At 44.1% G+C, this 24,326-nt stretch overlaps 3 protein-coding genes across 8 annotated transcripts in view; 2 read left to right on the forward strand and 1 right to left on the reverse strand.

Annotated features, from left to right (window-relative positions):
• Positions 1-2,228, forward strand: part of LOC117734532 (GRB2-related adapter protein-like) — a 5,504-nt gene extending 3,276 nt beyond the window's left edge. The window contains exons 4-5 of one of the 4 annotated variants that reach the window (XM_034538621.1): positions 1,653-1,935; positions 2,049-2,228. In XM_034538621.1, coding sequence (XP_034394512.1) covers positions 1,653-1,935; positions 2,049-2,228 — 463 coding nt within the window. Of the gene's footprint in view, positions 1-1,652; positions 1,936-2,029 lie in introns of all 4 variants that reach the window. The other 3 variants (XM_034538629.1, XM_034538638.1, XM_034538648.1) reach the window with 3 other exon arrangements.
• A 1,021-nt stretch (positions 2,229-3,249) lies between these two features.
• Positions 3,250-20,830, reverse strand: slc5a10 (solute carrier family 5 member 10). Its single transcript, XM_034538606.1, has 14 exons — positions 20,801-20,830; positions 20,067-20,171; positions 19,356-19,415; positions 18,893-18,997; positions 18,684-18,789; positions 18,531-18,611; positions 18,236-18,441; positions 15,620-15,755; positions 7,869-7,976; positions 7,616-7,766; positions 7,331-7,499; positions 5,313-5,528; positions 4,492-4,585; positions 3,250-4,373 (listed from the first exon to the last, which is right to left on the reverse strand). The coding sequence occupies exons 1-14, from the start codon at positions 20,813-20,815 to the stop codon at positions 4,180-4,182; spliced, it is 1,746 nt and encodes a 581-aa protein (XP_034394497.1). The 5' UTR covers positions 20,816-20,830; the 3' UTR covers positions 3,250-4,179.
• LOC117734515 (protein FAM83G) lies at positions 8,899-17,655 on the forward strand. Of its 3 annotated transcripts, XM_034538582.1 has the most exons (6): positions 8,899-10,163; positions 11,555-11,722; positions 12,759-12,883; positions 13,525-14,908; positions 16,554-16,590; positions 16,720-16,837. In XM_034538582.1, exons 1-5 carry the CDS (start codon positions 9,672-9,674, stop codon positions 16,587-16,589), a joined length of 2,205 nt encoding a protein of 734 aa, XP_034394473.1. In that variant the 5' UTR covers positions 8,899-9,671; the 3' UTR covers position 16,590; positions 16,720-16,837. The 3 variants fall into 3 exon arrangements, with proteins under 3 accessions (XP_034394473.1, XP_034394464.1, XP_034394484.1); XM_034538573.1 differs by lacking the exon at positions 16,554-16,590 and having other exon boundaries at positions 16,720-17,655; XM_034538593.1 differs by having other exon boundaries at positions 16,554-16,839.
• Positions 20,831-24,326: the final 3,496 nt, after the last annotated feature.

Genomic DNA, 24,326 nt, shown 5'->3' on the forward strand with positions numbered 1-24,326 from the left:
AACTTATTCACTATGAAACCCCTACAGGACAACTTATTCACTATGAAACCCCTACAGGACAACTTATTCACTACAACCCCTACAGGACAACTTATTCACTACAACCCCTACAGGACAACTTATTGACTAAAACCCCTACAGGACAACTTATTCACTACAACCCCTACAGGACAACTTATTCACTACAACCCCTACAGGACAACTTATTCACTAAACCCCTACAGGACAACTTATTCACTATGAAACCCCTACAGGACAACTTATTCACTACAACCCCTATAGGACAACTTATTCACTACAACCCCTACAGGACAACTTATTCACTAAACCCCTACAGGACAACTTATTCACTACAACCCCTACAGGACAACTTATTCACTAAACCCCTACAGGACAATTTATTCACTAAACCCTTACAGGACAACTTATTCACTACAACCCCTACAGGACAACTTATTCACTACAACCCCTACAGGACAACTTATTCACTACAACCCCTACAGGACAACTTATTCACTACAACCCCTGACGTCTCTCCGGCTGACTCAACCCTGTTAGTGTGTCGTCATTCTTTTGGAGTCATTAAGTGATTATCTTCAGGTGTGTAAGGCAGGGACACGCTGAAGTATGTAATAGTACATTGTGCGTGTTTCTTTTGAAATGGTCTTTAACTAATTACACAAACGCATTTACTCCCAACAAACCAGCACAGCAACAAACAAAAACAACACAGAAGGCAAAGTTTTCATGGTGGAAAGTACTCTTGTGTTTCCTTTCCATAATAAATACCAATATGATGAAATACGCATCATAGCTGATATACAACAGTGTATTTTGTAAATAGATATTACACTCCCAGAAATGTCTAGATTAGATAACGCTTATTTTAATTATTGGTTAATCTGCATTGTTTCTTGATGAATGTATTAATCGTTGCAAGGTAAGGGAGACTTTACTGTCATCCATTTAAATTACATAATAAAGTACATGGAGGAACTAAATTGTGTTTCCCTGAACAAAAAAAAACAAAACAATGAACATAAGGTGCAAACAACAAGACAAAAAAATGTAATTTTATAAATAGAAACATGTAAACACAAATAGTGTAAACATGAATGCACGTAGTTCTGTAAATAAATGCAAACAAACGTAAAGTGGTATAATAGAGCTGAAATAATGGATCGATAAATTGACAGGAAATCAATGATAATATTTTCAATTGTAATAATTTAAGCGACGCTTTGTCAGAACGTAGTGAACAAAAGAACAAAAGGTGGCTCCTTGAAATTGCGTGTTTTGTCTGACTCACAATCCGAAACTTAAACGACGTTCACTTTGCTCTTTTATAAAATAGAGAACTATTATCGGATTTGAGAAACGACCGAAGCAACGAAAATAGTTGACAACTATTTGCTCCTCAGTGTGTGTGTGTGTGTGTGTGTGTGTGTGTGTTGACATATGAGATTCATAACCTCGTGCGATGCATTTCCCACACTGACAGGTGTGCACATCACCACCACCTGCATAAACAAGGAATGAAGAAGAACACCATCTTCCCGCTGGCTGCCTGGTGCATAAAGGCGCTCGCACGCCTGCTCCCTTTTTGTCTCCTCTGGCCTGCCGACCGTCTCACCTCTTGTTTACTTTTGCAGCTACGGTGTGAGGGTGGAGCATTTCCGGGTGCTGGAGGGCAGCGGTCAGTACTGTATCTGGGACGAGTCGTTCCGCTCCCTCAACCGGTTGGTGGATTTCTACAGAGCTCACAGTATCGCCGTGGAGAAAGTGGTGTACCTCAGAGACCCTCCGTCGTCCCAACCTGAACGTAACCCGTACCCCAACCCTTATAAAAGCAGCTCTCAGGAGTCCCCCCCCACAGCCCGCCTCTACTCTCAACCCCCCGGGGCCTCCCATCGCGTCCCCGAACCAGTTGCGGGGGTGAGCACGGCGGCGTCGAACCTCGTAAACCAAAAAAAACACACACAAAAAAAACACGTCTTCTTTTAAACACGCGGCTGTTTTGTCTGATTTGTCTTCTGTCTTCTGTGCAGAAGCCCCGCCTGGCTCACGCGCTCTGCGACTACACCCCGCCGCAGACCGCCCACCTCCACTTCCTGCGCGGCGACGTCATCGACCTGCTGGACTGCTCGGGCTCGCGGGCCTGGAGGGGGCGCTGTCGAGGCCGAGTGGGAATATTTCCGCCGGAATACGTCCAGCCGCTGTACCACTGACGACATATCGAACCGGAGATATTAATGAAATAGTTCATCCGATTTTTTTTTTTTATCAATGCACCGACAGAGAATTAATTGACGCCGATTTTCAATATTGATTGAAGTCCCCGAAGGTGTGCTTTTGTAATTTCAAATGAGAAATGTTGTATTTAACAACATTAACCATAAATACAATATACATATTGTCAAGAAATACATAAAGGGGAACTTTTTTTGGGGTTTTGGTGGAATAACTATACTGCACTTTATACAAGTTGGATAAAGCCTTCTGTGGCTGCGCGAAAGATGCGATATATTGCCTCAAGTGATGTCACTCGAGTCAGCGTCGGTCTGCGGCGGAAGAGTTTTAAAATGAGATCTCTGCTTGAGGCAGACGGCTAAAGGCCACGTTAGCATAGCACATAGCACGCCCCAAAATGTCGACGTCCGAGTTGCATTGTGGGTGATGTAGGCGCCAGGTTTTTGACAAAGAAGACGAATGCGTGGAATTGTTCTTGTTCTGCTGCACTGATTTTGATAAGTGATAAGTGAAAGGCTACATGTGTGCACTGCTCCTTTAAAATGTCAAACCACCTTTTAATAATGTATGTAGTGTGAAGCAAAAAAGACAAATATTTGAGGAGTTGTTTCTTTTCTCTTTCCTATATCATTAATAACTGAATACCGTTGTTGCTGTTTTTGTAATGTTGATCATACACAACAGGTAACTCAAAGACTTCTGTGGGTTTCATATTATTCTGAAATGAATTTATAGTCAGTAATGAAGATTTGTTGTGGACCTCCAGTCCACCTTTACAACTGAGTCCCGATGACCTCCTTTCCCCAACAGCTTGTATTTAAAATATTCATTAAAAGTGAAACGTAACTTTATGTTTGCTTTGTTTTGCCATGTTGTCTGTGCCTCTAAACCTCCTCCTTCGTGAATGTAAGTTACCTGTAAACAAGACAAATAAACAGTGATATTATCTGGTTATAAATACTTGACACACACTTGTAGCTTTGATGCACATATCTTTTAAATTTATTTGAGAAATCACAAGAATAAACATTTGATGGACAAACTGTCAGGATATTTTGTCTTTTGATTAACACAAAGTCCTTTATAATAATTTCACCATTAAAAAAAAGCAATGCAACAGACGTTTCTCAACCTCGTGGGAGTCCGTTGTGAAGCAGAAAGGAGCTGAAGACCATTTTAAGTTCTCATCAATTTATAATCTGATAAATGTGTACAAATAAAAGATAATTGGAAATTATTATTTTCAGATCATTCGGATGCTACAATCGCACTCCTAAATACAAACCACTGTGTATATTTAAATTGACATGGCAAATTAAAAAAAGGTTGAGAAATTTAGATTTACAAACAACATAAACGAGCTAAATAGCATGAAAACACGATAACGATAACTGAGGGTTCACAAAACCATGACAAACACAACGCCATAAACACAACTACATAATTACTGTTACGCATACAGACCAAAACAAGTGGAAGAAACATTCAACTTAAACCACATAAAATGTATTCTGACCATATATTTTGTAAGCTTTCAATTTCCGATGATGCGTGTCGCCCTTTTATTGAGATATCATATTTTATCTAACGCTAACAACTTCCTGTTAGCTTGTTACAAGCCACAAGCTTCATTGTAATTTGTAGAATAGCCTTCTCAAACTCTAAAACCCCCATGTCATAATTATCTATATCGTTATGTGGTAATCTCATACGGACGTGGATCCAGATGCAGATTATTCTCAACAGTGTCTTCATAAAGAGGCGTGGGGTTGGAGATTTGTGCTCTCTCAGTGCTTTCTAGTTTAAAAAGTGTTTATTTTTTAATATTTTCTAACACCTGAAGCTACATCTGCAGGATTTACGTTACAATCTGTAAAATCTTGGAGGTCAACAAGAGGTTGAGACGTGATGTTAAATCGGATGCTCTGCTCAGGCAAAGTACGCGTAGAGAAAAATGTTGATGCTGACCACTAGAAGAGCATTAACGCAGCAGAACCTGGACCAGAACACGCTCTCTCTAACGCTCTGAACTCTGGGAGTTGGAGTTTCCTCCGAGCGCCGCGTCGCCGAGATACACAATCCTGTCCCCCGACCACATGTCCCCCGCCGGGTCGGCTCAGAGCCTGCAACACACATACACACACACACACACACACACACACAGGAAGTTACTCAAACAATAACAGCTGTGTTCATCACATGATGTCTAGTTTTTTTCCCAGATGGTGTGGATATTCTCACCCTGGGAGCTACGGTGGCTGACAGAGGACACTTTCTGAAGAGGGATTTCTCTCGGTGTCTCTTCAGTCAAAGTCCACCAGGTCAGGTTACACAACTGGGAGATTAGAAAAAAATGGAAATCAAGCATATTTCCCAACTACTTTGCGTGTTTTTTACACTTTTTGTTGTTGTTCTTAATAAGAATTCTTCATCTTACACAGGGCCATCACAGTTGGTATGGATACTATTGTTTGTGCACTAATTCACCTATACTGGGATACTGTAGATGTTCTGCACTTGTTGTGTATACAACAAGCATTGTCAACAATTATCGGTGTGTTTAAGGGGAGGTTGAATACACTTCTCTTGAAATGTGTCGCGAGCTCAGAGTAGCTGCTGTTTCAATTCAATTCAGTTTATTTTGTATAGCCCAATATCACAAATTACATATTTGCCTCAGAGGGCTTTACAATCTGTACACATACGATTGCATGTTTGCATTTTGAGTTCACAGGTCAGAATAATGTCAAATGTAACAAATGGCTCTCTGGCTTCAAATATTTAAGATTTACCGTCTTTCTATTGTTGTGCAACAATCGCTCCACTGTACTTAAGATTTTTGTCTTTGGTTTGTTGTTGATCTTTTGGATATGGATCGGTTTGGCCTCTCTGATTGTCTACATCACAGAGGCCGACCTTTAGATAAACCCCTTTACATCAGAATCAACTCTTTAAAAAAAAAAAAAGTTTAGTAAATAATACGACAGGTGTACCAAAGAGCAAAATACTCACACCTTAATATGTCTGTTGTTTACTGTGTGTGTGCGTGTGTGTGTACACACCTGTTCGTGGCTGGGCGGCGGTGTGAGCAGTGACACTATCGTGACGACGACGGCAGTGAGTCCACAGAGCAGAATGGCGAAGTGGAGGTAGTGGACGCTGCGCAGCACCGCGGGTGCCGAGTCCACGATGCCACACCTGGGAGGCGGGAAGGAGAACTCCAGCACCATCCGACACAAACCCACCACCAGACCCACCATCAGGCCCCAGAACGCACCCTGGACACACACACACACACACACACACACACACGCACATTACATTGCCTTAATGCGAATTAATATGCAAAACCTCCTGCTCCTTAAAGCGTCAGTATGTCTGGGTGTGTCCGGTTCCTTCCACACTCTCACTTTCCCACCATGATAATCTATCTCCGCGGTGTGTCCCTTCTCACTTAAACACACACGTGTGCCGCGACACAAATAACTCGGTGTCGCCGCCTTTGTTCCAGCCTTCGGCTAAAGAATGTGATCGGAGTGGTTTCCCACTTAACGCAACAATAAACTACCTTCTCACAGATCATCTGTCCTTTTTTTTAAAAAACAACTTATTATATTATTACTCCAAACCGTCGCTGTAACAACGTAAATGTCATGTTGTCGTAAACGTTTTGGATTGAAATCCCCCCCCCCCCAAAAAAAATGGGGGATGTAGAGACGAATGCATGCGGGCCGACTCGGCGTCTGCCTCGAGGTGACGACACTAATTGCAGGGTTAATCGGTATGTTTGCAAGTTACTGTTTGACGCTGCGGTTCAAAGAGGAAACGGCTAATGTTCCCATATTAAACCAGTCTGCATTGTTTGGCTCTCCACCGTGTCAGACTAGTCAGCGCGTGTGTCACATCCCGCGTGGTCAAGTGTGCCCTTTGACCCCCGTGAGTCAACGGCATCAAGCATTTTTAGTGTTCATGTGAGCAAAAATGTTTTTTTTTTAAAAAGGTCTCGCCTTTTTTACGTAATAGTGCTCCTGACCACTTTTTAAAAAAAATAACGTGCCATAATATGTCATAAGATTATGGCACGTTAAAAGAAAAGCCAGAAGAAAAATCAGGAGATCACCAAAGTCAGTATAGGATTCTGTAAAAAAAATGTCCAAATCTTTAGCTAATCTTAATGTCAAATCACCAACTCGGGGTTTATTGATGTTAGCAAACAAAAATACACTCTGTGTGACTTCATTTAGAGTTGGAAAAATGTGATAGTTATATTAAAGTAAAAGGGGGAAAACCCCTTTATTAATCGTGAGTGTGTTTACGGCAAGCGGACACACCCAGGACGTGCTCTATTAAAACAGGGACTCGTGCTCCAGCGGACTGGTCTTTACTGAAGCCCTGGGCTGAAACACGCCTTTACTACCTTTATAACAGCGCTGTCTCTTTTTACCTCCCTCCGGTAACCTTTATCTTCCAATACTCACACTTTCTGTCACTTGCACTCTGTTATCAGCCAGAAAAAACACTTTTGTCTATTCAAGTGAAGGAGCAGCACACTCATGCTAATGGAGGAATAATAAACAATACGCTTCCTAGAACCGGTGAGTAACACACAAAGAGATTCATGTGCACACACACATACACACACACACACACACACACACACACACACACACACACACACAGGCTCCACACCAAGAGAGATGTTGGCAGCTGGATCCCATGTGAGGCTAATAAAACCGAACAGCAGTACAGTGTTGGAGAGGACAAACAGTGCAGTATAGTTTAATGATGTTTATTTACATTATTAAATACTAACGTACTTATATGTTTCTGACAGTAATTAGTGCTGTAATGATCAATGGATTACTAATCAACAGAACCCAATGGATCACCAATGTTGTTTGAGTCATGTATTTAAACAAAACTGCAAAAAAAATCTGACAAAATTAACATTTTAAAGACATCCCATTGCATTCTGATTATAGGAACCTTTTGAGGGCATTTTACACCATTTTATAGACAAAACTATTAATAGATTGGCCAAAAAGAAAAATAATAAACAACCTTTCGTTTTGCGTGTTACCTGCTCATTGGTCCTCTTCCAGAAGATGGCCAGGGTGAAGACCGCGGTGACGGGCGGAGCCAGGTAGCTCGTCACCGACTGGATGTAAACATACAGCTGGCCGCTGTTGGCCGACTGCAGGATGGGGATCCACACCACGCTCACCACCACCAAGATCACAGTCACGATCCTGGAGCGAAACACATCGGGGTCACCTTCAGCTTTCTCTTTTCTTTATTGGTCCTGATGTACGTGTGGCCTCTGACCTCTGACCCCCCCCTCCCCCCCGATCTGTGAGTGACGTACCTGCCGACCAGTAGCAGCTCCTTCTCCGAGGCCCGTTGGCGATGCTTCTTCCAGATGTCCATGGTGAAGAGCGTGGAGCTGCTGTTGAAGATGGAGGTCAGCGATGACATCAGAGCGGCCATCATCACCGCTATCATGAGTCCACGCAAGCCTGTAATACAACACACAGATGAACACACGCGCATGTGGATAAAAAAATAAAAATAATTAAAGAGTAACCAGTCGACACATTTAGAAATAACAGCATTCTCACCACTTGGCATGAGTTCAATGACCAGCTTGGGGAAGGCGATGTTGGAGCATCCCACCTCAGCCCCACACACTCGCACACACTCTTCTGGATCCACACATCCTACCGTGTCTGAAATATGAAGACACAAGTCAGGAAGAGGTAACACAATTCACCTGGCTTGAATTTCTACTTATAGAGAGGTAAAGGATCTATAGGGTAAAAGTACTTTAATTTAAAATAACTCCATTATTTATATGAAATGCTATGAGTTAAAAATGGCTCCACTTGGGGCAGATCGCATGCAACAGATGACACAATGTTCTCCTTTCATTATTCCAATCATAATAATAAAGATTACAACATTTTGCCTACGAATACATAAGCTGGACATGTATAATTATTGCATGTACAGAAAACCCCAATGCATGTGTGTGCAAAACCACGAACACCCACACATGAAATACCTCCCCTGCTCTGTGAAATAACAACACGCACTCTTTTTTATGTGACGTGTGTGTCTGTCATCCACCTGAGAGCTGCATTCTGTACACGTCTGGTTTATGATTTCACAAGCTTTACGAGGAGGTTACATTCTCAGTTCAACGATCTCTTGTGTGAAGCAAAGAAAATGGGTCAACCGTGTCTGTTTCGTGCGTCTCTATCTATCCTGAACTTGACCCCTGTATTCTTGAACTAAAATAAAACTCTGATCCACACATGCATGAGTAATTTCTTTTTAATCTTTAAAAGCAGACACTGACTAGCAAGTCTGGTATCTGCACTGCATTTCCTAAAAAGGAAAATGATCCCACCTCACATTCTCCTGCTTAAGATTGCTTTCCTTGATATTCTTCTCTTTTTTTAAAAATGTATTTATATACAACTACTCTAATAATACAATAATTACGCTCCTATGGAAAGAGTACATTATATCACCGCATAGTGAGTGTATTACACTGTCCCGTCTTAAAGGTTCTGTTTTGGGGTTTGAAAACCCGGATTTGCGTATCCTTGTGTTCCGGCAGGAGGGCGGGGTTAAGCGCCTCCGTTTCCCAGCCAGCCGCCGGCCGGACATTCCGCCCTTCTGCCCCCGGAGACAGAGCTTCCGTTGCGAGTAGGGGGGGGGGGGAGAGTCCTCGGTGAACTCTCTCTGTCTGGAGCAACGTTTTTAAAAAGGAAAAGTTAGGGAAAAAGAATGAGAAGTTTAGACGTTACTGATATTTAAAGACGTTTGTCTTTCGGGGGAACTCGACGGGTTTTTTTGTTTGTTTTTTTGCCGAAAGACAAGAGGAAGAAGAAGAAAGAAAAGAAAGAAAAAAGTAGCTTCGTCAGCGCAAAAAGAAAAAAGTTAGCTTGAATCACCAAGAAGTTTCAACACGTTGTGAAAGGAGGATTAATGAACGCGTCTCTCCATCTTGACTCACCGGGCACAGACAGCTGCCGGGCCCCGCGGCTGGAGCGCATGAAAACGGGCTCTTTTTTCCTCCTCCTCCTGTCAGGTGAAGGCGTGTCGCTGGGCGTCGAGCAACACCTGAGTGTGCGCGTGCGTGTGTGTGCGTGTGTGTGTGTGTATGAGTTAACCTGACAGTCTCGCGCTCAGGAAACGGTTCTACCGGGTTGTATGGAATTCTCTCCGTTCGCCACCTCACGAGCTCAGGTCGCGCGGACACGTTATGGACCGACATGAGAGCTCGCACCTCCTCGAGGTTTGACCCGTCGGACCGACGCGTGGAAACTGGGTCAGGGCTGTTTCGGTACTCGACTATTTATTGACCGGTGGATATATATATATATATATATTTTTTTTTTTTTGGGGGGGTTGCCATGGCGTTGTCTCAGATCCAATGTCTGGATAATCACCACGTGAACTCGCGCGTGAGCGAGGGCAAACCGGAGTTCTTCTACAGCGAGGACCAACGGCTGGCTCTCGAGGTGCTCGTCACCAAGGGCCGCGACGCCTTCAGGGACTTCGCCCAGGAGAAGGGCGTGCGGGAGTTCCTCTCGGATTCGGAGCTCGAGCGCATCGCTCACACGGCGGAGGCCTACCGGCCCGGGCACGAGCACCATCCGAAACACGAGACCCCCGGCCCGGGGAACCTCACGCCGGGGTCCGGGGACTTCGGGGGAGACGGCGAGGTGTCGCTCCAGTATTGGCCCGATCGGTCCGAGGGCTCGGTGGCCGAGTTGGACCTCGGCTGGCCCGAGTGTATCTCATACCGAGGGGTCACGCGCGTGACCGTATACACGCAACCGCCAACCGAGGGGAACACGCACATCAAGGAGGTGGTGCGCAAGAGCATTTTAGCAGCGCAGAGGGTAGGCGATGATGATGATGATGATGATGATGATGATGATTAATCAAAAAACACTATTTTCAGTACAATAGCTCTTTGTGTAACTTGTGACTTGTATGTGTCAAAGTTGTGTTGATTCTACAGGATGTAAACATGTTTTAGCTGTTAGATTGTATTAAATTATATTTTAAGATGTATATATTTGGCATTTATGTAAATGTGGTGGGCAAAACACATTGTAAAATACAATCAAGTCCAAAACACCACAGCGAACGTAGGCTACCACAACACGCAAATAACCACAGTAAAAGTATCATAACACTGAAATATGGTTGCGTGTATTACATCACGGTTTGTCAATATTGTGGTAGCTCAGGTGTGTCATGCAGGTCGCTGCAACAGCACGACAAACCACAAAGTAAAGAAAATACGTTTCACAAGCGTCACGACGGGGTCACAGGTCAAGAACAACAAACACACGCTGCAGGTTGCAGCTTCAACCGATTTCAACAGTTTCCTCCCCCCCACCCACAAAAAAATAATCTGACAGGGCCGTAAATCTGGACTGAATCTAATCTAGTGTCTCACTAATTTACACCTCATCACCAGCCTCTGTCTTGTCCTCACAGACCTTCTTCTCGTTCCCTCAAGGCTCCTCTCACACTCGCACAACATGCACACAACAACGTTCCAATAAAACAAGTCTGATCTGGAGAAATATGCTGTGACGCCAGCAACTGGGTCACATGCCAGCAACTCCACACGTGACCTTTTACATTTTCAAGTTATGCATATATGCAAGTCGAGCTTTGCCTTCGGGGCGACAAAAAAAGACTAAAGATAAATTGATCCGGGTTGTAGTGTGAAATACTTTTTCACAGGCAATGTCTTCTAGTTTTTCTCGGATTCATCGTGCAAAAGTATAATCCCAATAAAGTCGGCGTTAAATCTGCGAACACATATTCTAAACTCGAGGTTCGCGAACTTTCTTTCCAGAGCTTTTCTTGATTATTTCATTGGGTAAATGACCTTGTTTACATTTTGAACTGGGTCAAGAGTGCATAGACCCCGTCGGGTGTGAAGAGTACCGTGTCCTCATTAGCAATGTATTGTTGAACCCACATAAACACGCTCTGTCCAGACACTACACACTCTATCCCCAGTCTGCACAGCACTGTGTGTGTCGAGCCGTCTCCTTACGGGACGTCTATGTTCAGACATATTATTTTTTTAAATATTGAAATATTCTTATATTCAGGGTTGTTTAGATGCACTTCTCACAAGTGCACAGCTTTCTTTTGAGTATTTAATGAGTGTAATATTGTTCTGTTAAACCCACCCTCACAGACCAGGAAACACTAACGCCTTTTGTTTCCTCTGTGTGTGTGTGTGTGTGTGTGTGTGTGTGTGAAGGTGATAGCCGTGGTGATGGACGTGTTTACAGACGTGGATATCTTTCGAGACCTGCTGGATGCGGCCTACAAACGCAAAGTTCCTGTGTACATTATCATTGACACGGCTTCGGTCCCCTGCTTTCTTTCCATGTGTGGCAGAGCTGATATGCACCGTGGGCACCTAAAGGTATGCATGCAGACACACGCACACACACACACACACACACAGATGATGTTTTGATAAGGCGGGTGATGAGCTAGTTGGACAGATGGCTACTCCTGATGAGTATATGATAATAGAAAACTGTTTATTTAAAAAAAAACGCTCCACTTACAACCTTTTAAATAAAACCTGTTTTGTTAAAGGCCCATTTCCAAATAGAGGATAGAATGTTTAAAAGTAGGGCACCGGCTTGACATAGTGAAACAGGTTTTTGCCTGCAAGCCTTGATAAGATGCATGCAGCAGCTAGTTGTTTAGCCACAAGTGGAATGTCTTTGTTTTCCTTTTGCCTACATGAGGTGAACTGGTCCAGGCGGTGACTGAACACATTTCACGTTTCATTGGCTGCTTTTGGGACATTAAGCACATTCCTGCAGACAGTTAGACAAACCGTGCACACTCTCACTTTACTTTCTGCGACATGTTTCTCTTTCATTTCTCTCCTTCTTCCTTTTCCGACGCGCCGTTAACCCGCCAAGCCTCCGGCTCTCTTTTCACTTTTCTTTTTATTCTTTTCTCCTTCTTATCTGCCATCTCCGCCGTTGTTATGAGCTTTTACGACAGCGTCCCCTGTGAGATTTCACACGGAACGTTTACTTTACGAAGTAACCGCGCTGGGCCAGGAACCACACCCTTATCACAGGGCCAAAAGGCAAACACCGCAGGGTGTGTCGCACAAGCATGCACATACAGTCCATGCTCCAACCTGCAGAGTCAGCCAACACAAGTGTATGGTGGCATTGTTAGAGAAGAACTGCTTCTCGTTTTTTGTCTTTTTTTTTCTGTTTTAGCGCCTTTATTTCACCAATATCCTTTCTCTCATTGAAACTAAATCCCCAAGAGCCCTATCTTTACACAGCATTAATCCTGTGTGTGTGTGTGTGTGTGTGTGTGTGTGTGTGTGTGTGTGTGTGTGTGTGTGTGTGTGTGTGTGTGTGTGTGTGTGTGTGTGTGTGTGTGTGTGTGTGTGTGTGTGTGTGTGTGTGTGTGTGTGTGTGTAGAATATGCGTGTACGCTGCTCTGGAGGTGTGGAGTTCTTCACACGGTCAGCACAGAAGGTGCGTGGAGCCCTGAGCCAGAAGTTCCTCCTGGTAGATGGAGACAGAGCCATCTCTGGTTCATACAGGTGAGCAGTATGTTGCTTGAATCATTATTTTATATATTATATCAAAGTATTTCATATAAGGCGTATTTTGGTATCTTTCAGCTCACTGTAGCGTTACTGTCTTTGTTTAGTCTTGGCGCTCTCGCCCCCAGATCCAAGCTGCAGTTTTCAGCATATGAGCATTAAAAAGTTAAACCAAGTCAGCGTCAGACAGAATATTTCAAGTATTCAATATGCCAAAAACACACCTATAAATGTGTTGCTCCATGTCTGCTGGATGTGTAAAAAGGCAACTGTTTGACCAAATAGTTCCATCTGGAACACTGAGATGAATGAGCTGACAGCTACACAGTGACAGAAACATTGTTCACCAATATTGTGACAAAGAAAAACAACTTGTGCTACGCTATACTATACTTTTAGTATACTTTGAAATATGCTATAATCCTCCCTTGGCCATGTTGCAACAATGCATTGTTATAAAAATGCAGCAGCATTTTCCCACGACTATAAACCTTCAAACACGCACAGACCTTTTTTTCATTGTCATCTATAATGACCTATTATTCATCATTACATCTCTGTGCTCTCGTAATAAAGCTGTTAAATAAGGGAGTCACTTCTGCGAATTTATGTTTCCATGTCCTCGTTTCCCCCCCCAGCTTCACCTGGTCCTCGTCTCGTTTGGACCGCAACCTTATCACTGTGATCACGGGACAGGCGGTGGAGACCTTCGACCTGCAGTTCTGTGACCTTTACCTCGTGTCCAGAGGCGTGTCTCTAAACAAGGTCCCCATGGTCGATGAACCGATCCCCGAGCTGGTGCCTCACGTGGCTCCTCCTCCGGTGTCAGCTGCTATTGCCAGGAAGCTCATCAATCCCAAGTACGCCCTGGTTAACACGGGAACCCACACGAGTCCCACTTCTTCTGACCAAAACTCCAGCAACAGGGCGTCCCAGCATCCAACTGGGCTTAAGTTTATGAAAAAGCGTGTGAGGCATGTCTTTGAAGAGCCGCCCTTACATCCGGGATTAGCCCATCTGGAGAAGGTGTACCTGATCCCGTACCTGCCCATCTGGCCGGAGCCAGACCCCGCGAGCGACGTGATTGGCTTCATCAACATTCGGGACGATAAGCGAGCCAATCAGGTTCACTTACAGAGGTCGGAGAGGTTCGAGACCAGCAGGGCGATACGCTTCAGTGCTCCGCTGTTTCCAGCAAAGACTGAGGAACCTGCTTCGGGTGGGGATGCAAAAGCTGGAGGAGCAACAGAAAACCTTTCTGGGAATACAAGTTCAGACGTCTCTACTCCTGTGAGTCCAACCAACAAACAACCCGAAGAGGAAACCCACTCGGCTCCGAATGAAGACCAGACGGATGCAACGGAGTCCGGCGGGCCCCCTCAGCAGCCGGGCGCCCCTTTAATACCAGACACGCACAAACCGGACGCGCCGCCACCGCCCGACGTCACCGCCGATTCACAGCCCGCAAACAACGACGAGCAAACTCCCGACGCTGAAACTGTCGCGCCTCCTGTTCCGAAGCGCCGCACTCTGCAGTTAGTCATAGACCCCGCCTCCTCGGAGGAGCCGGGCCAAACGCAGGTCTCTTTGATGAAAATGGACCCGTTGGAAAGCCTCGACGGCTTCAACGCAAAGGAGGAGCCGGCGCCCGTCCGCGGCCGCGTAGCATCCAAGGGCGACGGCGGAGACTCTGGGAGCACGGGCGACGGCAGCCAAGACAGCACCAAGGTCCTGTGCGACCGAGCGGTCGACGACGCGCCCTCGTGCAACTCCACGGCGTCGGAGGACGACTTTTACGACTGCTCCCAGCCGGAGCTGAGCGACCCGCCGATCAACGGAGCGACGACGGGGTCGGGCCGCGGGCATCGCCAAGGAGACGGGGTCAACATGATGGCCCGCCTCTCCCAGAGCATGCTGGATCTGCGGCCGTCCAGCCAGACGGAAGACAGCAGTGACCTCATCCGCCAATCACAGCAGCTCCGCCGACAGGGACACCAGTCACCACATCGGCACATAGGACAGGTATTATATTACGTAGGATACGTACAAGAGTATAGTATTATATTATATATTTATAATAGTTGTAATCTGTTGCTTCGTCTGTTGACGAAGCAACAGAAATTCATGACCAGAAATTAACATTTAAATTAATTTATCAAGCAAAAATGCCACGTTATTTGCCATGTTCTTTTTTTTTTTTCAGTTTTCATAAAAATCTTTTTCTTAGACTCTGGATCCAAAACCTGGTTTGTGAAATTGTGATGGCATTTTGTACCGTTGTCTCATATTTTAAAGACTAAACAATTTAACCGTTACTTGAATTGAAATCAACAGATTCACTTTATAATGAAAAGTAAAGCAATTTAAAAGAACGTTGTTTTTCCAAAAAGGCAAAAAGGCCACTCGTCGCTTCCTAATTGTGAGAACATGCCTTTGTTATATCATTTTAAATTGTATATCTTTTGTGTGTTTTTTAGTAGCCTCAGATTCAACCGTGCTTCCCGTAATCTTTTTAATAAATTTGCGATGTTAAATGAGTAATCACACAAAATAAGGCCAGAGGTTCCCAAGAGTTTGTTATGATCAAGCAGCTCCGGAAGAACACAGACGCGCTCTCGCGTCTATAAATCCCAGCAAAAAAAAAAAGGTTGTGTTTCAGCGGCAGGGTAAAAAGCAAGCCACTACCTGACAATTAAAAGGTGTGAATGTCGGTCCACATATTTGTGCACGCACCTGGATAGAGAGCTCGGCTGATCATGCCGGGGAGGACGATGAAGATGAAGGGCAGCATCTTCAGATAGGCAGCCAGGATCGATGCTCCCTTCACGTGACTAATGTTCTTCGCAGACAGGGACCGTTGCACAATCACCTACACACACACACACACACACACACACACAGAGAGGAACACAAACAACAACAATAATAGTACTAACTTTATTCATACAGCACCTCAAAGATGTAAAACCAGGAAATGAATGGTTTAATGAAATACACGTAGATTCAAATAACGGATACAATTAAAAGAACAATGAAAACAATGCGATTTTTAAAATAATAATAACAATTCTAAAAACGCTGCAAAGCTGCTAAAATTGGTGGTCGATACAATATCATGTGTGATTTTATAGATTATTTGTAGTTCTAGCTTAAAGCTTAAAAAGGTTGTATTGACTGTTGTGGAACCAGATTACAGTTTTCCAGAAAGTCAAACTTAAGGTTGGAATTTTCTGTGACGATACAGCTGCTACTGTGAATATCTTTCCGTATTTTAAAAAGAGGATTAAAAACATTTATGGACATATTTGTTCGTCATGTAGCCATTTTCCCCCATTTTCAACCACACTGGCAATGTTCTGTTTGGATTCAGTCTGTGTTTAAGACCAACTGGCTTTCATACAGAAGGCTGTGGAAGCTTAAATAGATTGCTACCGTTAGCACTGTGTCCTGGAGACTTTATATTGATGGTGTTTCAAACTATTAGCAAATGTCTCACCGATATTTCTTGCTATGAGCCTTAAGGTTTGATGAAAAAGGAAACTTATTAGAAATATGACTATAACTGAAGAAGGTTCTGCAGTGTGATCAGTCTCATGGCATCATTGTAATCAAACTAGGAGTAGATCCAGGAATTGAACGCATAAAAATGTCATGTTTTATCATACAGGTGGAGAAAAGTAAAGGGCCGAGGATTGATCCCTGAGGTACTCCATGTGTGAAATGTGTAGCGGAGGATTTCCAGTCCCCTGTAACCTCTCAAATAAAACACCATGTGCATCTCTTCTGGGCTCCGTGATGTCCGACTCATCCCTCCTCGCTTCTCTCCGTTCTAGTTGTTCCAGTCCTCCAAGTCTCCGGTTCGCGACGGGCGACAGAGAGGACCGAAAGTAATCGCGGCCAAACCGGGAATTTTTCAACGCTCCGCCCGAGCCGACGTCCAGGTGATCGGAGGACACCGTTACTGGCAGTCTGATTCGGCCCAGCAGCGCCCGGAGACGCGCTCGGGGCGGTCGCCGCGGCGCCACAGCCCGAGTTACCGGAAGACGGACTCGCCGGGCAACCCCTCGGGGATACTGGGCGTGTCTTTCTCAAAACTGAGCAATTTGAGACATTTAAAGGCGCGAGGCGGAGCGCTGCAGAAGAAGGCGTCTCAGAACAACAAGGCTGATAGGTAGTGGGGGCGGGGAGGAGGATGGAGAAGCGCTGACTCTGCGGTGTGGAATCTTCTCCATCTCTGGCACGCGTGTCGTTTCCTGTTTTTTAAAACCACCGAAGGCGCAACGTGAGGATTATCATTAGGGATCTCTCTTGACTGTGTCAACAAGAGTTGGCTGTTTTGATTTAATATGTTTTAAGAGGTATTGTCTGTCAATTAATCATATCACCTTCAGGCCGGATGGTTTCAGTCGTGTCTGAGGGGTATAACGCGTCGTAGAGGCAGATACTGATACCTTGATCTCCTCTGCCAACTCAGGCACTTCAACATTGTTAGCGATCCCTCAACTGTTTTTCTTTTTCAGAACTGTTTACTTTAAATGTGTAAGTGTATCTGCGACATGCATCCCGTCCCCCCCGATTATGTCCCCCCCCCCCCCCCCCCGATATAAGAGTCAGGCTCTGGTGTTGATAGCTCTGTGATTGGTTACTGATGGTGTTAGGGTCGGGCTGCTGTGTTGATAACTGGTGTGTGTGTGTGTGTGTGTATATATATATATATATATGTGCAATTTTAAATCACTGATGTTGGACCAAAAGTGAATGCTGTAAATAAAAAAAAAAAAAAGACAAATTGTCGCTGACCCCAGCTCTGTTGTTGCCTCAACCGGTTTCAGGTGGATTGACAGTTAGTAACTATGGTTATTACCAAAACTGTGTGTGGGACAACTTCCTTGTTCGACTTTGACCAACCTTACTTTTCTGTGGTCGCGTGAACACAGTTTTTATTTTAAATGCAATGGACAGTCTACAGACTGTGCTCCTGCTGCCTTTCTGTTTAATTTCCAAATATAAACCACTGGATTCAAGTAAATCCAGTTAGGCAAAGCAGTGGTATTACTTCATGCCAGCTTCCCCAGTTTTTAGATTCAAATAGATTTAAATAGACTTAAATAGACACTACTTAACTACTTCCTGTAGTTAACTACTTTAAAAAATAAATAAAATAAACTTCCTGTTTTATTGTAGAGAAAACACCTTAGAAAATGTCAACACCTGTATGTTGTAATGTTTACAATGTATTTAATTCATTTTTCATCAATTTAGAAAGGGCTCTTTCAAGCGAGCCTCTAGTGGCCGTTAGAGGCACTGCATGACAACCCACATCTGTTTTTTGTTCGTGTGTAAATGTACCTGGTCGGTGCACCAGTACCAGGTGGCCAGTATGGTGAGTCCCAGCGTCATGCCGGGCCAGGGCAGGTCCCCGGTGACGGCGTCCCTGAACAGGTGCATGGCGTCCTCGCGCGGCAGGTGGCACGTACTGTTGGGGATGATCTTACTGGGCACCGCCATGCGGTACACGCGCTCCAGGTTGCCGTAGCCACCGATCTTGTTGAAGGCTGTGGACGAAGGAACACACACACACTCCAACTGCAAGATCCTCAAACATCGGTGTTGGTTTATGAATGAAGATGATCGATACGCATACCAGTGATCGTCAGGATGATCGCCCCGATGATCATGATGAATGTCTGGAGGGTGTCGGTGTAGATGACGGCGGCAAGACCACCTGAAAGGAGTGTGTGTCGTGGGAATCTTTTTTCCAATGTGATTGTGTGTGTGTGTGTGTGTGTGTGTGTACCTGCTATAGTGTAGAGAGCCGTGACCACCAGCATGAGGACAGTGGACAGGTAGAGGTTCCATCCCAGACACACCTGAACGAACAAGGCTCCGGAGTACAGGTCAGTCTGGAGACAGAAACACAACAAGGATTCAATCTCCTAGGAGGTGAAGTTGTGCGTGTGTGTGTGTGTGTGTGTGTGTGTGTGTGTGTGTGTGACTTTGACGTACGGATATCTTTGTGAAGACGGACAACAGCAGCGAGAGGACAGCCAGGTAGGTTCTGATCCGCTCTCCTCCGAAACGACGGCCTAGGTACTCTGGCATTGTCACGATCTGAACACACACACACACACACACACACACACAGACACACACACACACACACGTTTCAACACACCGCAGCTATGCAGAATAGCTGCTAATTAGCAGCTGGTAACTCTAGACAAGAAGACAAATAAAGTAGTTCACGCTCTTTGTTTGAGAGTTGGTGTATGTGTGTGTGTGTGTGTGTGTGTGTGTGTGTGTGTGTGTGTGTGTGCTGTATCGTGAAACACCCTGTTGGAGAATTTGGAATTTTTTTAAGGTGGGGAATGTCTCTTGGCACCTAAATGTACCTGCTGAACCAGCCTTGACAAGCAGCGATAGATCAGTGTGTGTGTGTGTGTGTGTGTGTGTGTGTGTGCAAACTGACCCCTGAGGAGATGTAGACAGGCACAAATACCCAGGCCAGAGCCAGCAACACATAGGTGGCCTGAGAGGAAGAAGGAAAGGAGACAGAAAAAGGACGGAGAGGTTAACTACACATCGTTGAACTCTGTAGGTGTTCTGCATGTCCAGGCCTGTGTACAGTGTGCCTCATGTTCTGCTGTTCCACGGTTCTAAAGCATTGCACATGCTCTGCTGTTCCACGGTTCTAAAGCATTGCACATGCTCTGCTGTTCTACAGTTCTAAAGCATTGCCCATGTTCTGCTGTTCCACAGTTCTAAAGCATTGCACATGTTCTGCTGTTCTACAGTTCTAAAGCATTGCACATGTTCTGCCGTTCCACAGTTCTAAAGCATTGCCCATGTTCTGCCGTTCCACAGTTCTAAAGCATTGCCCATGTTCTGCCGTTCCACAGTTCTAAAGCATTGCACATGTTCTGCCGTTCTACAGTTCTAAAGCATTGCCCATGTTCTGCCGTTCCACAGTTCTAAAGCATTGCCCATGTTCTGCTGCCGCCCTCTGCAGCCAGTTACCTGCAACAGCTGTTGAAGGTTGAAACACAAATGCATCGTGCAAAAAAAACTCATTTCAGCTCTTTGGTCTGCACATGAATGATCAGACCGGCTCTGCTTCATTCCATCTGTAACGTGTTCATTTAATCAACAGACGGAGAAGCATCCCATAATGTCTACTCACATTCCATTCAAAGCCAGTGACCGCGATGCCTCCAGCAGCTCCGGTACCGGCCAGACCAATGAACAGGCCCGAGCCTTCTGAACTGGCAAAGAGAGACGCTCCAATCTGGGCTCAGAGGTGAGATATGGTTATGTGAAAGTATATGCAGCAATTTAACAAGTACTCTTTTACGAGGAAAAGTTCTGCATGTATAAGCTTACTTAAAAGGTACTTTTAAGTATCGAAAGTAAAAGTACTTGCTCTTGAGAATAAGGTGTGCATTATTAAGTGGCTTTTTAGCTAATTGGGGTGGTGCTCATTTTAACTACATTATTTAGAGTTAGTTTAGGTTTACAACATTAATCTGAGTGGTCATGAAATAAAATGAATCTGATACACACGTATTGTATTATTTTGTTGGATTTTTCTCTTTCACCCTTTTTTCCGGTCGCAAACTGTTATTTAAATGAAACCGTAGGAGTAATCTTCATCAATGTGTTGTATTTTATAAATGTATATTATATTTCATATATGTATTCGTTTTTTCAATGTGAATTCTTAATCTGAACAGAAGTATCATGACATTGAATCCACAAATTACACGTCAGGGTACACAGGATTAATATATAATTTGGCTAAATTTGATGACAAGCCAAATAATATCAAAGCTTACTGACACACGAACACACGCACACACGCACACACACGCACGCACACACACACACACACACACACACACACACACACACACTCACCGGCCACCACGCCATGTCCCGTCCAGCCAAGAAATATCCGCTCAGAGTATTCCTGCTCACCCTGCATGATGACTGACAGAGAAAACTGTTTCACACGAGCATCCAGAACACGCCACAAACACATATATATGTATATATATACATATATATGTGTATATATATATATATACACAACTGACTCTCACCCAGATGCCAACGGCGATGTTAAGAAGAAAGTAGGTTACTATGACGATGATGTCCGAGGAGCTGAAGGACTGAGTCAGGGCGTAGAAGTTGACGGTGGAGTTTGACATCCTCAATGTTCAATGAAAAAACACCCCAAAATCCCACTTCCTGTGTTGCTACTTTCCTTGCAGCCACGCACACACACACACACACACACACACACACACCTGTCGAATTACACCTGTGCAGTAACTCTCATCAACCGCCTCTCACAATCCGACACTGTACCCGTGCCCTGAACACAAAGATGAACACAGTCAAAACACACACGTGCACACACACACACACACACGCACACACACTCCAGCCCTTGGTAGAAGACTGGTCCCGGGCTCTTACAGAAAGTGAGTGTTTCTGTGTTTTTCTTGTACAGGTGAAGAGGGCGGTCCTTTGGCTGAACTGATGATTAAACACATCACCTTAATGTGGCACCTGCAGCGCTGCGCTGGGGGATAATGGAGTGCACGGTGTGGGCGAGAGGCGGAGTACAGCAGATGCTCTTGTGGACCCGGAGTCCACGCTGATACACACACACACACACACACACACACACACACACACACACACGTGGTCACACGCGTGGTCAATCATTGGCAATGACAAGTGTATAATCATTAGCGTTTTTTCACACGCAAACATCTGCTGGTAAGTGCTATGTAGGGTCTTTTAAAGTGTGTGTGTGTGTTTCACCGTTTCTTTACTGTTTCATTCAGTAACTTTTGTGCACACATTGTTATCGATTCAGAGTCATTTTTGTTTACATTTCTTCACATGATTATATCTTCAAGGACAGATCCATTGTGGTTTTTGCATTATTGACGGATGATGGACAAACATAATGTTTTGGAAGTCAACCCTATAATATAATCCATTATTTAATTCTTTAGTATTTTTGGATGAGTGAAGCCTGATTCGCTTTGACTGCAGGCACTTTGGGTTCTTTACTGCTGAGAAATGATGTGTGGGATTTTAACCTTGAGAAATATTAGGTAATATTAGTAATTACCAGGTGGGGGAATCTCCTGAGATGGGGAGGTTAGTATTAAAGTTTAAAACAATTAAATGTAAATCTCACTCAAAAATACAGCTTTTTTTTTTACTCACTTTATAAATCACCAGAAATAACATAAAACAACATTAATATTATATTTTCCAAAAATAGCATATTAGCGGCAGAGTCTGCAAAGTATAATACATGTAGTTTAACATTAAAAAAAAATTAAAAATCATATTGCTGTTTTATTTTATACCACATTTATTATTAATTGCTTAAACATGATGAGGAGAAAACATGTATGACTATTCAAAGCATACAGAGAAAAAAATAAAAATAAATATCAACACTATATTTAGTTAAATCTCCACATTTCATTAATTGGAAGCATCCTGATACCACCATGCTGAAGGCGAAATAGCTGTTTTGAGTATTAAACATGGTACAGAAGTGTGACTTCTTTGATTTTAATATACTTTTTACTCTCATCACATTATGGACAGAGGCGGAAACAGTTACGTTGACTTTGCGTTCGTGCTTCCTGATGTGAAATGAATTCGGCGTCACACACAAACTGCTGGCCGGTGTGTGTTTGCCGTGAGGAGCAGATGGTGGCGACGGACGACACACACACATCATCATTAATCTTTTCTCCCTCTCTCTCTTTCTTCAAAAAACCTTTAAGATGTATAATGGTTTTGTGTGCAACAAAAACTTATGAAAAGAAGAGAGGAAGATATGAATGCACTACGGTGTACAAATATGAGCACGTGCAACAGTTACACAAATATAAAGTGAAGTACAAGTAGACTAAATATGAACACACCAGCTGAGATGTATAGACAGTAAATATGTATAGAGCGTGTAGGGCCTATACACAGTAACAGTAAGTCAATGAGAATAATTTAATTAGGGAATAGCTTGACATCATCTTATATTACATGTATTCAAATTGCAATTCTAATTCATTGGCAAAGCATTTTACAAGCTTGAGCACAAATTATATTATTTACACAATGAAAAATAATAATAAAACCCAAGTAAGCCCTCGTCCTTGCAAGGAAAAGATGGGAAATGTCGAAATGCAACATTAAAAACTTAAAGAGCAGCACATTGAGGGCTATGAATAATAACACAAAACAATTAATTAAAAAGTGTCCTCTAAAAGTGTAATAAGGGAAATTATAGGCACCCCAGGGGGAGGCAACTGGCGACGGGCCAGTGCCAGCTGTTTTGGAGCCAGAGGCACTTCAGGGTGCCAACTGTAGGAGAGAGAGAGAGAGAGAGAGAGAGAGCAAGAGGCTAAAGAAGTGCAACTGAGAACCAAATGAAGTGAAAGCCGAGGCCTCGGTTGGCCATCGGAAAGTTCTGGAACAGACCAAAGGAGCTCAAAACTATGATCCAGCTGGCAACAGGCAGCTGGTTTCGGAGCCAAGAGGCACCACAGTCTCTCTCTCTCTCTTTCTTAACCCTTCAGGGGCACTCGGGGCAAAACCAAGCCATAAAGGCCCCATGCAGACTACTTTCAATCGTCTATCCCATTTGTATGCTATACATTTTGAATATGTAAACTAAACTAATGTCAAAATGTGAAAAAATGACACGCTCTTCACTTGATTCTGGGAGTTTTGTATTTGGCTCTGCAGCAATGTCAGACCTTCAGCAGGACAGGGCATCAAGACTCTGCCGTGGTGCGTTCAAGACCTTCAGCAGGCCAGGGCATCAAGACTCTGCCGTGGTGCGTTCAAGACCTTCAGCAGGCCAAGGCATCAAGACTCTGCCGTGGTGCGTTCAAGACCTTCAGCAGGCCAAGGCATCAAGACTCTGCCGTGGTGCGTTCAAGACCTTCAGCAGGCCAGGGCATCAAGACTCTGCCGTGGTGCGTTCAAGACCTTCAGCAGGCCAAGGCATCAAGACTCTGCCGTGGTGCGTTCAAGACTTTCAGCAGGCCAAGGCATCAAGACTCTGCCGTGGTGCATTCAAGACCTTCAGCAGGCCAAGGCATCAAGACTCTGCCGTGGTGCGTTCAAGACCTTCAGCAGGCCAAGGCATCAAGACTCTGCCGTGGTGCGTTCAAGACCTTCAGCAGGCCAAGGCATCAAGACTCTGCCGGACATCTTGAAACGGAGAGGCACGTTTTCCTGGAATTATAAGAAGAAGAAGAATACTTCGAATTTATATTGCGCTTTTCTAGACACTAAATGTCAACATATCTTGGACAGACACACGTTTGAGTTATTATATATTTATATGTACATTTATATAATATTATATGAAATATTAAATATGACGTGTGACTTGACAATT

The sequence above is a fragment of the Cyclopterus lumpus genome, chromosome 1 (assembly GCF_009769545.1).
Source record: "Cyclopterus lumpus isolate fCycLum1 chromosome 1, fCycLum1.pri, whole genome shotgun sequence".
NCBI lineage: Eukaryota > Metazoa > Chordata > Actinopteri > Perciformes > Cyclopteridae > Cyclopterus > Cyclopterus lumpus.